The sequence below is a fragment of the Monodelphis domestica genome, chromosome 2 (genome assembly GCF_027887165.1).
Source record: "Monodelphis domestica isolate mMonDom1 chromosome 2, mMonDom1.pri, whole genome shotgun sequence".
Taxonomy (NCBI): Eukaryota; Metazoa; Chordata; class Mammalia; order Didelphimorphia; family Didelphidae; genus Monodelphis; species Monodelphis domestica.
Window position 1 is genome coordinate 370,184,167 of NC_077228.1, and position 14,505 is coordinate 370,198,671.

General features: G+C 36.7%; 1 protein-coding gene across 1 annotated transcript in view; it reads left to right on the plus strand.

Annotated features, from left to right (window-relative positions):
* The first annotated feature begins 2,171 nt into the window (after window positions 1-2,171).
* The window catches only part of PRDM1 (PR/SET domain 1), a 45,833-nt gene continuing 33,499 nt past the window's right edge, over window positions 2,172-14,505 (plus strand). Inside the window, exon 1 of the mRNA XM_016431217.2 lies at window positions 2,172-2,371. Coding sequence (XP_016286703.2) covers window positions 2,342-2,371 — 30 coding nt within the window. The 5' untranslated portion in view covers window positions 2,172-2,341. The remainder of the gene's footprint in view (window positions 2,372-14,505) is intronic.

Below are 14,505 nucleotides of genomic sequence, written 5' to 3' on the forward strand. Positions count from 1 at the left end.
CCCAGTGGAACTGCTCATTGGCTGTGGGAGGAGGGGAAGGAAAGAACATGACTCATGTAATCATGGAAAAATATTTTAAATCAATTAATTAAATAAGAATTTTCAAATAAAAAAGAAATACTTATTAAATAATGAGGTTCGTTGTTATATGCAATTTGCACCTTAAGTCTTGGAACATCTATATTGGTCATGTATTGGTCCCGTAAAACAAGGTCCTGCTGCATTCATATTGTTGATGTCAATTCCATATCAGTACCTTAAATTCATCTATTAGCAAGGAATCCAGTCCTGTGAAAGTATTCAGCAGCTAAGCATTGCCCACATATGAACCATTCCTATGCTTCATAAATGGCTGGATGTGTATCTATATGTATATACATACATCTGTATATTATATTTATATGTATTTATATTTTGATTATATTATATGTAATAGATTGTATTACATTTATATATATATATACACATATATATATATATTATCCTCTCTTTCTCTCCCCTATATATGTATGTGTGTGTGTATTTGTTCACATACAAAAATGGGGTGTCCTTAAAGGTTTAGTGCCGATAACAGTGTAGAGTAGCACTGTTTAGGGAATTACTGTTTACAGCCAACTCCATTGTCATTTTGGGGATTCCCTATAGGGACCTAGTCTAACTTTATTACTACCCATCCATGTTAAATGCTGGAAACTGCCTGCATGGAAACAAAGAATGAATTATATTCAAATGATTAGATAATTTTTATAAATATTTTGTTTTTTAACCGGCTTCTTAACTAGTGAAAACAATTTTGCAATCTGAATAATCAGACCACTAGGCAGTAAGGAGTTTGTTTTGTTAATTGCTCTTGTTAAATTTAATTACCTTTGGGTGGAGTAGATAGAGGGGAGGAAGAAAGTTAGGTTGGAAAGAGGAAAATGCCCAGTTGTGGGAACAGATATAAAAACCTTAAGATTCTTCTGTAAAAGTCCACTTTTAAAACTACTGCTTCTATTGCTCTTCCTATTTGGGTTGTTTAAACTTTTTTGTGAGTTATAGACCCCTTGGACAGCCTGATGATGCTTTTCTCAGTATAATTTTTTTAAAGAGGCAACTAACTAGTGGTGTGATGGTCTGGAAGACTGAATTCAAATATGGCTACTGACAGTAGCTACGTAACTCTGGACAAGTCAGCTCACCTCTACTTTCATCTGAAAAATGTTGATGATAATAACAATAACAGCACCCACTTCCTAAAGTTATTATGAAAATAGAATTAGATTATATTTATAAAGCACTTTGCAAATGTTAAAGAACTATGTAAACACAAACTATGCATAAGGAAAGAAATTCTGTTGCAAAAGTTGTCAAAAATACTTTTTAAAAGTTACAGAGCCTCCAAGTTAAAGATCTCTGGTACAGAGAGTATGAAAAGATAAATCTCTATGGATGTAGGGATGTGAGAACTGGGCACAAGGGAACCTACTACTTTTGGAATCCCAAGAATGGGAACATGGGTTTGTTGTTGCTGTTGTTTTAAGGATAAAAATCACATCTAATTGGTTGAGATTTGGATTTATAAAGTTGATGGTGAAGCATCAAATTATAATATGTTGTGAACATCAGGACAATGTCTTAATTTTTAACCTTAACTGTTCACTTTCCTAAAGCAGAGAACGTCAGTTTATTCCGTTAACTGCTCAGTTCTCTGGCAGGGGTTGTACATTCCATTCCTTTGTTATGAGTGAAAGACAAGCAAGATGTGGCTTTTTTATCTCCTTGTGAAATGTGCCCCTTTCAAAACTAGATGGGAAGGCCCTTGAGGACAAGGACTGAATCTTAGACATTTCTGTATCCTAAAAATCTAGCCAAAGATCCCAGATAAGGAAGATGTTGAATAAACGTTTAGAAGTTATCTTGTCAACAATCCCTGAGCTATAGAGTTTTAACAAATCATTCTTCTTTTAAATTTTACATTTGACTCAGCTTATCCAAAGACAGCACAAACTATAGTTACCTTCCCTAAATAATAAAACACTTTGTCTTAGGACTGTAAAGACCATCTATGAATCATTCATTCCCTGAACTAGGATTCAAGTACTTTTTTTTTTATATGCCAGGCACTGTTGTATGTGTTGGATATAAAACAAGACAAAAAAGGAACCAATCCCTGCTTCAACTTACATGGAGGAGGGGGAGGGGGGTGACATCCTAGACTCAGATAAGTAAATACAAAATAGTATTGGGAGGGAGGGAGTGCTAGCAACTGGAAAAATTAGGAAGGTGGCATCTGAGGAAAGCCTTGAAGGAAGATAGGGCCATTATGGAGCTAAGGTAAAGAAGGGAGTGTTTTCCAGACATGGGAGACGGCTTGATGGAAAGGCAGGAGGTAGGAAATAAAATTTACAGACAGCTTCAATTAGGCTCATTTGACTAGAACATAGAATGGGTGATGGGGAAGAGTAATATGTCCAATTACTTAATTTTACAGATGAGAAAACCAAGGCCCAGAGGGAGAGGTCACCACTTGTCCAGGGCCACACAGATAATTATTAGCAAGACCCTCCTGCCTAGAAACCAGTTTTCTTGACTACTGTTCCAATGGTATTTGCACTGGGATCCTATTACCTCCAGTTAGTATGCATTCGGTAACATCTTACAATGGATGAGAGCCTTTGCACCTGGGATTCTTAGGAACATGTGTCTCAACAGTTGCCCAAGACTTAATGAATGAATGAATGTGATGGCATTTTGAATAATCTGCTTCTCTGTTAGGAAACATTCTATATTCATAACTTCAGTTCTCCAAAGGGTTTCCCTTTGAGTCTAACAGAAACTTTCCGGTATTAACATTTATTTTTTTTCAAGCAAAACATGGTACCTGAGAGTAGGTAATCTTTCACTCTGAGGTTTATGGTTAACCATTCCACCTTCAGAGTCTGAGGGAGCTAAAAGCATTGGAAATAGTCTAGGAGGTTGTGCCTCAGAGGTAGGAGTGACTTAGCCCTTCTTTCTTGATGGAGATACTGCTGGGTAAATGTGTTTACCTTTTTGTTCCTAGTATTTATACTACTTAATGTGTTGCATCAGATAAATTGACTTCCTGAGTCTGTCTTTCAACTTGTTCTCTTCTCTCCTTGGTTGACAAATGGCTTGAGTTTGACAGTTTATCAGTTGAGCCCCTGCTGTGTGCTGTCTGTCTGCTTGCTCAAGTTATAGCTTTTTTTTTCATTTTTTCAATGATCAATCATCATATTTTACTCTTTCCAATCTCCACCATCCTTTGGGAGAGAAAAGAAAGAAATTTAAAACCCTTCTCTCTAGAAGCAAAGAAAAAGCAAGACAAATCTCCATATGGATCCTGTCCAAAAATGCATTTCTTCTTTGTATATATTGGTCTCTCATTTTTCTGTTATGAGGTGAGCTGCTGTCTTTTTAAAGAAAAAAAAATTTTAATTTAATCTTTAAATTTTTAAATATTGGAATCATGGTTATTCAGGGTTCTTGTCTTTCAGTATTGCTTGTTTTTTCAATATTGCTGTTAAAGGATAAATGATTCTTCTGATTCTTCCCATTTCACTTTTTAAAAAACCCTTACCTTCTATCTTAGAATCAATACTGTGTATTGGTTCCAAGGCAGAAGAGTGGTAAGGACTAGGCAATGAGGGTTAAATGATTTACACAGGTGGAAGAATCTGAGGTCAGATTTGAACCTTGGACCTCTCAGACTCCAGGCCTGGCTCACTATCCACTGAGCCACTTAGCTGTCCTGCCACTCTTTCACTTTGCATTAATTCATGTATCAGCTCAAAGGTTCTCTTTGAAACCATCTTTTTCCTCATTCCTTGCATAGTACTATTCCATGATTCTCTCATAGCACACTTGTTCAGCTTCAACTGATGGGCACCTCCTTAGTTCCCAGAGTTTTTTTACCAACATAGAAAACTGGTATAAATATTTTTTTGTACTTGATCTCTGTTTTTTATCTCTTTATAGGCCTACCAGTGGTATAACTGTATCAAATGGCAGTCAGTATTTAGTAACTTTTTGTAGATAATTCTAAATTGCTTTCCATAATGACTGTGTCCATTTATGACTCCACCAATTCATTTGTTTTCCTACAGGCCCTCCATAATTTGTTATTCTCTTCTTTTGGTCATTTTTAACAGTGAGAGGGAACTTTAGAATTGCTTTGATTTACATTTCTCTAATTGACATTGGAGCATTTTTTTTTCATATGGCAAGAGAGAATTTGATTTTCTTCCCTCGAGAACTGCCTGTTCCTGTTCTTAGAGCATTTGCCAATTGAAGAATGGCTCTTGTTTCTTATAAATTTGAATCATTTGCTTATATAAATAAGACTTTTTCAGAAAAACGTTCTGTGAAGATGTTTTTTCCTGAGTGAAATGTTTCCCTCTTTAACTCGTTTGTACAAAAACTTTTTTATTTTATATAATCAGAATTCTTTATTTTTTGAGATCCTCTTAACCTGTTATATCATGAACTTTTTCTTATTCATATATCTGAAAGATAATTTTTTGTTTCTCTAATTTGTTTATGTGACTTTTTCTTTCTGGTTAAATATCTATTTGTAAATGATCTTTATATAAGATCTGAGGTGTTGATCTAAACCAAATTTTTGCCATACTCCTATCCAGTTTTCTCAGCAGTTTTTATCAAACAGTCCCTCAGGACTGGGGTCTTAATGTTTATCAAATAGCAGAGTACTAGGTTCCTTTGCTTCTGTGTATGTATCTAATCTGCTTCACAGATTGACCTCTCTATTTAACCAGTTCCAAATTGTTTTGAGAAATGCTGCTCTATAGTATAATTTGAGATTCTAAGCCCCATTCAGTCCCAGTTTTAAAAATCTCATTATTTGTCTTAAAAGTCTTGATTTTTTTCTAATTCTATATGAATCTTGTTATCTTTTTCTAGTTCTATAAAGTAATCCTTTGGTAGTTTGATTTGCATGGCATTGAATAAATAGATTATTTTAGATAGAATCATAATTTTTATTATTGGTTTGACCAAACCTTGAGGAATTAGTATTTTCTAATGATTTAGATCTATTTTTATTTCTGTTTGGATGGATGGATGGATAGATAGATAGATAGATAGATAGATAGATAGATAGATAGATAGATAGATATTCTTGATAAATAGACTCCCAGGTATTTTATATAATTTATCTTTTCCTTGGATTTTATTGGTATATTGAAATGCCATTTCATTTGGATTTATTTAGCTAACTGAAGCTAGTTTCAATTTTTTTATTGATTCTAAGGTTCTATTAGGTATAACATCATTATCAGCTTCAAAAAATGATATTTTTCTTCTTTATATATGCTTATAACTATTTTTCTTGTCTTGATATAGCTAATGTTTCTCTTTAGTCAAGCAAAAGTAGTGAAAATGAACATTTTTCATCTCTGATAAAAAGGATTCTTGTGTAACTAATGCATACAATGCTGACTCTTGGTTTTAGATATATATTATTTATCTTGTTGAGAAAAATCTACTTAGTACTATATTTTCTAAGGTCTTTAACAGAAATGGGCATTGAATTTTGCCAAAGGTTTTTCTGTATCTATTGATGTAACTGATTTTTGTTGCTTTTTTAGCAATATGTTTTATTGAATGTATGGCTTTCCTAATATTAAACTGAATTTGTATTTCCGATATAAATGCAACTATCCATAATATATCTTTGTAGTGTGTGTTTTTTTAACCTCTGTTAATTTTTTATAAAATTTTCACATCAGTGGTTTTGATCAATAGTTTCCATGTTTTGAATTCCCCTTGTTTCTGCATCAAAAACATATTTGCATCATAGATGGAATTTTGTAGGATTCCTTGTTTTGCTATTTTTTACAAGTAGTTTATGTTACTGAAATTAATTGTTCTTTGTATGTTTGAATAGAAATTCACTTGTGAATCCCTGTGGTGTTTCCCCTCCCCCCCCTTTGGGAGTTATGGTTTATTCAATTTCTTTTTCTGAGCTTTTATTGTTTAGATGCTTGCCTCCTGTTCTCCTAATCTGGATATTTTATATTTTTGTAAATTTTCACTTAAGTTTTCAGTTTCATTAGCTTGTAATTTGGCAACATAGGTTCTAATAATATCCATTATTTCTTCATTTGTTGTGAATTCTTTTTCATTTTTGATTACTGTTAATTTGGTTTTCTTCATCTTTGTAATCAAATTAATTAATAGCTTTTATTTTCCCACAAAAATTCATATCCTAGTCTTTTAGTACTTATTCAATAGTTTTTAATTTTTTGTTGAGTGAACAATTTTTGTTTTGTTTTTGATTTGTAGATTGCTTGATTTTCAATATTTCTTTTTCAGTGTTTAAGATTTAAATTTTTGTTAATTCAAGGGTTTTTTTTTCACTTGCCCTTTTAATTGAGCTGCTTTTTTTCTTTTTTGTTAATGAAAATGTTTAGCAATACAAATTTTCTCCTAAAGACTGCCTTAGCTGCATCCCCCAAATGTTCATATGTTGCCTCATTGTTGAAATTCTCTTTAGTGAAATTATATATCCTTTTTATGATTGTTTTTTTGGCCCACCCATTCCTTAGGGATGATTAATTAGTCTCCAGTTGATTTTAGTACTTTTTCCCAACAGTTTTTTACTTATAAATGTATTGCATTATGGTCAGTGAATTATATATATATATATATATATTTTTTTTTTTTTTGCACTTGCTGAAATTTTTGTTCTCTAATACATTGTGAATTTTGAAATGGCACCATTCATAGCTGAAAAACACCTATTCCTCTGTTACCATTGAATAATTTCCAGATATCTACAATAACTAATTTTTCTTAAAGTCTATTCCAGACCTATACTTATTTTTATCTATTTTTTTGTTTAGATTTTTCTAAGGCTGAAAAGAATAGATTGAAGTCCCACACTAGCATAATAAAACCATTTCTCCATATCATCCCTTAGCTTTTACTTAAAGTATTTAGCTATGAGGTCATTTGGGACATATATGTTAAAGATTGAAAATAATTGTTAATAATGCCTTTCTGCAAAATGTAGTTTTCATATTTATCTCTATAAAATTTGTTTTTACTGTTACTTTGCCTGAAATAATGTCACCAGTGCTTTTTTGTTGTTGTTCAGCTGAGGCAAAATATATTTTGTTCTAACCTTGTGTTAGCTGTGTGTTTGTGAGTCTCTATGTTTGAGCACATTCCTGGTGAACGATATATTGTTAAGGCTCTGTTTTGTAACACATTCTGTTATTTTCTTCTATTCACTGAGTGGGTTGATTCTATTCCATTCCATTCCCATTCCCATTTGTGATTGTCATTTGAATATTTCCCTCTCTCCTTTTCTCTTAGACTTTTTTTTTATCTTTAGTCTCCACTCTAGATTCTGATTCTTTCTTCTCTTGCCCCCCCTTTTCATTTCTGCTACATGATTTTCTATCAATGTTTAAGATATTTTTTGTTTCTGACTAATTTCTTCCTGAATCTATTCTCCTCCTTATTGGACCCTTTCTCTTTTTCTTTTCCTTCCTATATTCCTGTTGAGTTTAACATATTCCTAGGCCAAACTCTATGGCTGTATTTATTTGTGTGTGACCTGGTACATAGGAGATGCTTAATTGATTGCTTATTGATTGACTTATTGACCATGATCTGCCATCTTTTGACAAATTTAGATGAGAATGAAATTCAAAGGATGCATACTATCCTTTCTCCTTCCAATTTCATAGAGATCTGAACTTATATACCCTGATTATTAAAGATAAGTTCCTACATCTTCCAATTTCCCCCTTATGTATCCCTTCTCTTCTTATTTTTCTTTCTTCTTACTGTATTGTCAAAACATAGTAAGAGCACTTCTAAATCTTCATTTCATTTCACAACTTCTATGATACCTCTTATCACTAGGATTCTAAAGAACTCTTTTGTCTTCTCCCCCATTAGAATGTAAACAATTCATGCTTTTAAAATCCCTTCTGATTATTCATCTGTATTTACTTTTATTTTTTCTTTTGATGCCCATATTTCAGAGTTTCTACTCAGCTTCAAGTTGTTGTTTTTTTTCATCAGTATTACTGAAAGTCCTTTTTAGTGAAGATTCATTTTTTTTCCACATGGAGAATTATGCTCAGTTTTGCTAGATAAATTATTCTGGTTTGTAAGCCTGTTTCTTATGTTTATCTATCACTAGGGTAAGTTATAAGTTGATAGTTCCTTTTCCAAGTTTCTTCTTTATTTTATGTCAATGTTTTACCAATTCTGTCCTCTAATTTAATATCATTTTAAACTTTAGAAAATTAATATAATATCTTCCTGAAATTCTTGTCTTGTTAGTAAGTTTTGTTTTCTTCTCCAAGAAGATAATCCATGTTTTTGAGTTGTGGGCTTCTGGTTCTGTTACTTGAGTATCTCTGGTATCAAAGATCTTCCCTTCCCTTCCCTTCCCTTCCCTTCCCTTCCCTTCCCTTCCCTTCCCTTCCCTTCCCTTCCCTTCCCTCCCCTTTCCTCCCCTCCCCTCCCCTCCCCTCCCCCCTTCCCCCTTCCCCCTTCCCTTTTTCTTCCTTCCTTCCTTCCTTCCTTCCTTCCTTCCTTCCTTCCTTCCTTCCTTCCTTCCTTCCTTCCTTCCTTCCTTCCTTCCTTCCATAGGCCTCAAGAACTGAGTTCTTGTTCTTCCCTACTCTAGGTATAAGACCAAGTTGAAGTCCTTTCCTTCACCCTGGGGTGGGGATAGGGGGAGGGTTGTGCCTTCACCCAACTTCCCCTTTTCAGAAGAGTCACACCAAGTTATGGTTCTTTCCTTTAGTTTGGTTTGGTTTCCTTCACCCTCACCACCAAAGTTCCCCTCTTCTTCCAGGCTCAGCCTTAGTCAAAGTCATTTCCTTGAAAGGAGAAGAGAGGAAAGGAGAGGGCTTTTCTTTAATCTGTGGTCACTAGATTGAATAGATCTACTAAAAACCTTTTCCTTGGACAGTCCGGAGGGAAGGGAGGGAAGGGTTGTATGGAAGTAGGAACTTTATTTAGTTCACTATGTTGTGTCCCTTTTGACATAATCTAAGCCACCACCAAAACCAACCCCACCCCCCCAAAAAAGCTAACCAAAGGCCAACACACTGAGGCTTTCATTTTTATACTCTTGGGCTGTTTCACTTTTGTCCCTGGTGAGATCTCTTTTTGCTGAAACTTTCGCTTTCACTTTTGTCCCTCTGGGGATCTGGTTCTAAGATCTACTGCTTGTCTAGAGTAGTGAATGTTATGGTAATGGGGTTGTTGTGAGTAGTGGTGGGGGGAGAGGAGAGAAGCACCTTTTCTGTCTTGTTGGGTTATTCCCATTATATCACAGCTAATTAATATTAGCTGGTGTATTGAAATTTCCATCCTTAGCTTCTACAAAATGGGGTTTGGGGAAGAAAACGGTGCTGAATTAAAAAGCAAAAGGGGCTGAGATGAAGGGAAGAAGATGAAGAGAAAGGATTGATTCTGAGACCCCATGATAGAGCATCTTCTCCCTTGAGTTGGCCATCAATCCACTCTTCACTTTTTATGCCAGGTTCTCCCACCATTTTTTCCCATTTATTCAAGGGTAGGAAGAAGGAAGTTAAGCAGAGAGGCCACAAGGCCACCCCTAAAACTGTTAAAATGTTACTGATATGTTTTGTTTTTTACACCCAGTTTGTTTGTACCTATACCCCACCCAAACCACCAAAAAAGGATTTGTTGTTGTTTCTGTTTACTAATCTGGAAAATGTAAGATACCATATCAGTCTGCTGGAGTTTGCAACATTCTATGCGGACAGCCCTTTTTGTGTTGTTGTTTTTTTAAATTTTGCTATCTTCTATTTTATATCATTTTCTAGCCCCTCCCTCCCCAGAATCATTACTTTATTTTTTATTCTTTTAAACCCTTATCTTCTGTCTTAGAATAATTGGGTATTGGTTCTAAGGCAAAGGAGTGGTAAGGGTTGTGACTTGCCTGGGGTCACACAGCTAGGCAATATCTGAGCGATTTAAAGCTAGACTCTCCCAATTCCAGGCCTGCCTCTCAAATCAATTGAGTTCACCTAGCTTCCCCCATCATCATCATCATCATTTTTTAAAGTACAATTTGCATAATTGTAGATCTAGAAAAAAACTTCATTTTAAAAAATGAGAAAACTGATTTTTAAAAGCTCTAAATTAAGTAAACTAGTTTCTCATATATATATATATATATATATATATATATATATATATATATATATATATATATATATATATATATATATATATATATATATATATATATATATATATAAGAGAAAACCGCAGCCCAGGGAAATTAAATCACTTGTAGAAGGTTGTAAGCCTCAAAGGCAGGATTTGAATCTAGAGCTTCTCAGACCCCACCCCCACAACAAGGGTTCTTTCTATTGTAACATAATTCCTCTAAATTGTCAACTCTTTGGGGCTAGCCAAGATGATGATTGGGAGAGACACTGATGCAGAGATTTTCAGCCCAACCATTTAAGTAGGAAAAAGGATTCACTTGCTACCCAAGCCAATTGGGGGGAGAACTGGGGGGAGGCGGGAGTCTCCTATGGAATCATGCAGGCAGAAGGGAGTCACTAAACTGACATTCAAAGGGCAATCTGTTAGGTAAAAATTCTATCCTTTTAGCAGCGGTTGTGTGAGCATGAATACTCTACTCTTGCTCCAAGTGGTTGGTTGTGACAACATAATTAGGGGGACAGTGCCAGCTGCAAATGGAACCACTGAGGCATCTCTTCTTTGCACACACGAACACATGCAAAGTTGGCAGCTCAGAGGGATCTAACGATTGAATTGTCAATGTGGCTCGCTCCCACTGGTGGAACCCATAGCGGGCCTCAGGAGGACCCTGGAATAGGGGACTGGTGGGCCAAACCTCTTGATTAGCTGTTAGCTGCAGATTAGGGCCAGCTTTGTCTGCAGTTCCGGATCCCTGATTGGGCTGGAGTTTTCCCCTCCTGGTGTGCCCCCTCCCTCAAGGAGCAGGGAAGTTGGGGAGGGAAAGGGGGCCAGATGGGGAAGAAAACTGTTCTCTTAAGGCCATCTCTAGGAAGTAGGTCGGGTACTTCAGAGATTAAAGGAGCACGCTTCATCCCTGCGTGCTGGAGGCTGGGACAAGGAGTGGGACAATTAGGAGGAATTAGATGGCCAACAAGTAGCCTAGATTTATCAGCATTAATTGTCTATTGTCAGGAAAGAGCTCATTTTAGAGATCTGGGGCTTCTGCCTTAATCCTAATACCTTTAATGGACTCTCCATTGAAGGAGTCGTAGAGTGTCTCCCCTGATTTCTGGGGCTGCTCTTCTAGAGATGGGTTGGAGGGTGAATCCTTGGAAGGAAGGAAGGGGGGGGGGATGAATTTCTTCCCAATTCTTTCTCTTTCTTGCCTATACCTGAAGTGGAGAAGGTGGGGGGCGGGTTGGGGGCAGACTTGGAGGGACTAAGTGAACCTTAACCCTTTACTGCCTCTTCCTCAATGAGTTCCTTCAGGAAACAATAGACTGCTGATAAAGAATAGATAAGCCCCGACTCTGTGGCTCAGACAGTCTCCACAATGTCTTAATTTTTTAAACGTTTTCTGAATTATGAGAAGCAGACACCAACTAGGTGAAAGAGAAAAAAAATGGCAGCTTTGAAAAAAGGAGTTTTTTTTCAATGAATTATTCATTGGATTCTTCTTTCTTAATTCTTCTAGATCAGTCTAGGAGTATTTATTAAAGGCCTACTAGGTGCTTGGCACTGGGAAATCAGATAGAAGGAAGGAAAACAACTCCTATTTGAAAGTTTTAATTCTACCCAGGGAAACAAGGCTGTGAGTGTGTGTGTGTGAGTGAGTGAGAGTGTGAGAATGGGGCTCAGGAAAGGTAGAATCTGGTGGTGCTCCAGCTGTATCTTGAAGGAAGAGGAGGAAGAGTTGATAAGAGTACCTTTCTGACGTGAGGGGCTGCCATCGCAAAGGCATGAGAAAGGAACAAAGTTTGGCCAAATAGTGGAATTCAGGAATGAGGGAAATAGCTGAAAATATAGATCAGACAAGGTTGTGAAGGGCTTTAAAAACTAACTCGAGGTGTTTCTATTTGACTCTAGAATTGGTTGTTGTTGCTTAGTTAGATCCAACTCTCCTGACTGCATTTGAGGTTTTCTTGGCAAAGATGCTCAAATTGTTTGCCATTTTCTTCTCCAGCTCATTTTACAGATAAGCAAACTGAAGCAAATGGGATTAAATGACTTGTCTAGGGTCACATAGCTAGTAAATCTTAGGGCAGATTTGAACTCTATAGTCTTCCTGACTCTCCTCCCATTCCGTTCACCATTTGGATGTCACTAAACATTCTAGGGAGCCATCAGAGCCTGGGTAGAGATGTGATCAGATCAGAATTGTAGTTCAGGAAAATCACTTTGGCCACAGAGAAGCAGTCAGACTGACTGAAGAGTCCACTAGTAAGAAGAGAGGTATTTCTGGGACTGACTGATAGTATTCAGCTCCCCATCCCTACCTCCCCTCTGTCTCCTTTATTTTTTTCCTTTAAAAGCCTACAGTTTTGCATACAAAGGATACCATAAAACCTTTGAATGTACTCTCCTTGAGGTCAGAGAATGTGGGGGGTTTTGCATTTCTTTTTAGTCCCTGGATTTAGCTCTTAGCCCTTTAGAAAAATGTAAGGAGCCCATCTTAGCTTAAGGGTAAAATCATTTGCTTTTCTTTTTGTATTTAAGTCACTTGTTATTTGTTAAAAGTGTCAACTAAGTGCCACATCCTGTGCATCTTAGTCCTGAGCTTGGCACCTAGAAGGGACATAATGAATTCTTTGCCCTTCATTCATTCAAAATACCATACTTAAAAAAAAAAACTTTTAGTTCAATAAACATGAAGTTCCAATAATATGGCTAGGCAATCAAAAAGAAAAAATGAAAGATCACATAGTCCATGTCCCCTTGAATAGCTCTAATCAGATAGTATATTAGAGAAAGTATATATAAAGTGGCATAACCATCCCACTCTTCACTCTCCATCGATACCTTTCTCCAACTCCATCCAAGGAGTAATAGAGAGTGAGTTGGAATTGGGCCTCAGGAGAACTTGAGACTAGTCCTGTGGCTTTGAGTAAGTCACATCACCAATTCATGTTTGGCCTTCTCTCTTTAAAAAATAAAGAGATCTGGACTAGGTGATTACTAAAGAAGTTACCAATTTTAGATCCTTTGATTTTCTCTCTACCACTAGTTCAATCACTTACCCAAATCTTCCTTTAATGTTGAGATTTTCTATAGGAACATTGCCAGTCATGGCTGAAGATCCCAAACCTTTGGACACTTGCTAAATGCCTATGATAAGCTAGCTGTTCAGCTGCTCTTTCAAATGCCAAAATAGAATTCCTGGGCTTCTCTGCTTACATACATAAAAACCCTTTGCAGTGTCCCCTGAAACATTTATCATTCTTCTTAAAATCTAGTTTATTCTTCCCAACTATCCCGATCTAGGAAATGACCCTGATGGCACCTTTCCTTTTCTCTTTCACCTGGACCAGCTCTCCCACCAAAATCCATTCTGTCTTCCAGTGAAAATAGTATTAACAATCATATTGAGATTATAATGTTTACATAGTGCTTTAAAGTCTACAAAGGACCTTAAAATTCTCTCTCTCTCTCTCTCTCTCTCTCTCTCCCTCCCTCCCTCCCTCTCTCTCTCTCTCTCTCTCTCTCTCTCTCTCTCTCTCTCTCTCTCTCTCTCTCCCTCCCTCCCTCCCTCCCTCCCTCCCTCTCTCTCTCTCTCTCTCTCTCTCTCTCTATCTCTCCCTCCCTCCCTCTCTCTCTCTCTCTCTCTCTCTCTCTCTCTCTCTCTCTCAAACCCTTGCTTTCTGGCTCAGTACCAACTCTTAAGACAGAAGAGGAAGGGACTGGGCAAATGAAGTTAAGTGAGTTGCCCAGGGTGACACAGCTAGTAAGTATGGGAGACCAGGTTTGAAATCAGGTCTTCCCAACTCCAGGGCTGGTGTTCTATCTACTGTACCACCTAGCTATCCTTCATATTCTTTCATTTAATTCTCTCAAGATCTGGGGTGGGTACTTCCAATATTAGAATTGGGACTGGACCTGTGATTTCATGGTATCTAAGTAGTTTCCAGATATGGAAACTCCTACCAGTACAAGTACAACTTAAAGAGTCTTTGAGAATTCTGAAAGGTTAAGTGACTTGCCCAGTGACATCATATAAGGGAGATGGTTCTTGAACCCATTTCTTCCAGCTTTGAAGGCCACTATTTTATACTGTCTTTCACAGATATTATTATCCCCATTGTGTGTGTGTGTGTGTGAGAGAGAGAGAGAGAGAGAGAGAGAGAGAGAGAGAGAGAGAGAGAGAGAGAGAGAATGAGCTTACAGGACTTCAGGAAGGTGTCCTGGTACAACTTCTAAAGTCAGAGGACCTACTTTCAAATTCCTGTTGTTAATTCTTGACACACTGCTGTGTAATTTAGGAGGAGGAGGAGGAGGAGG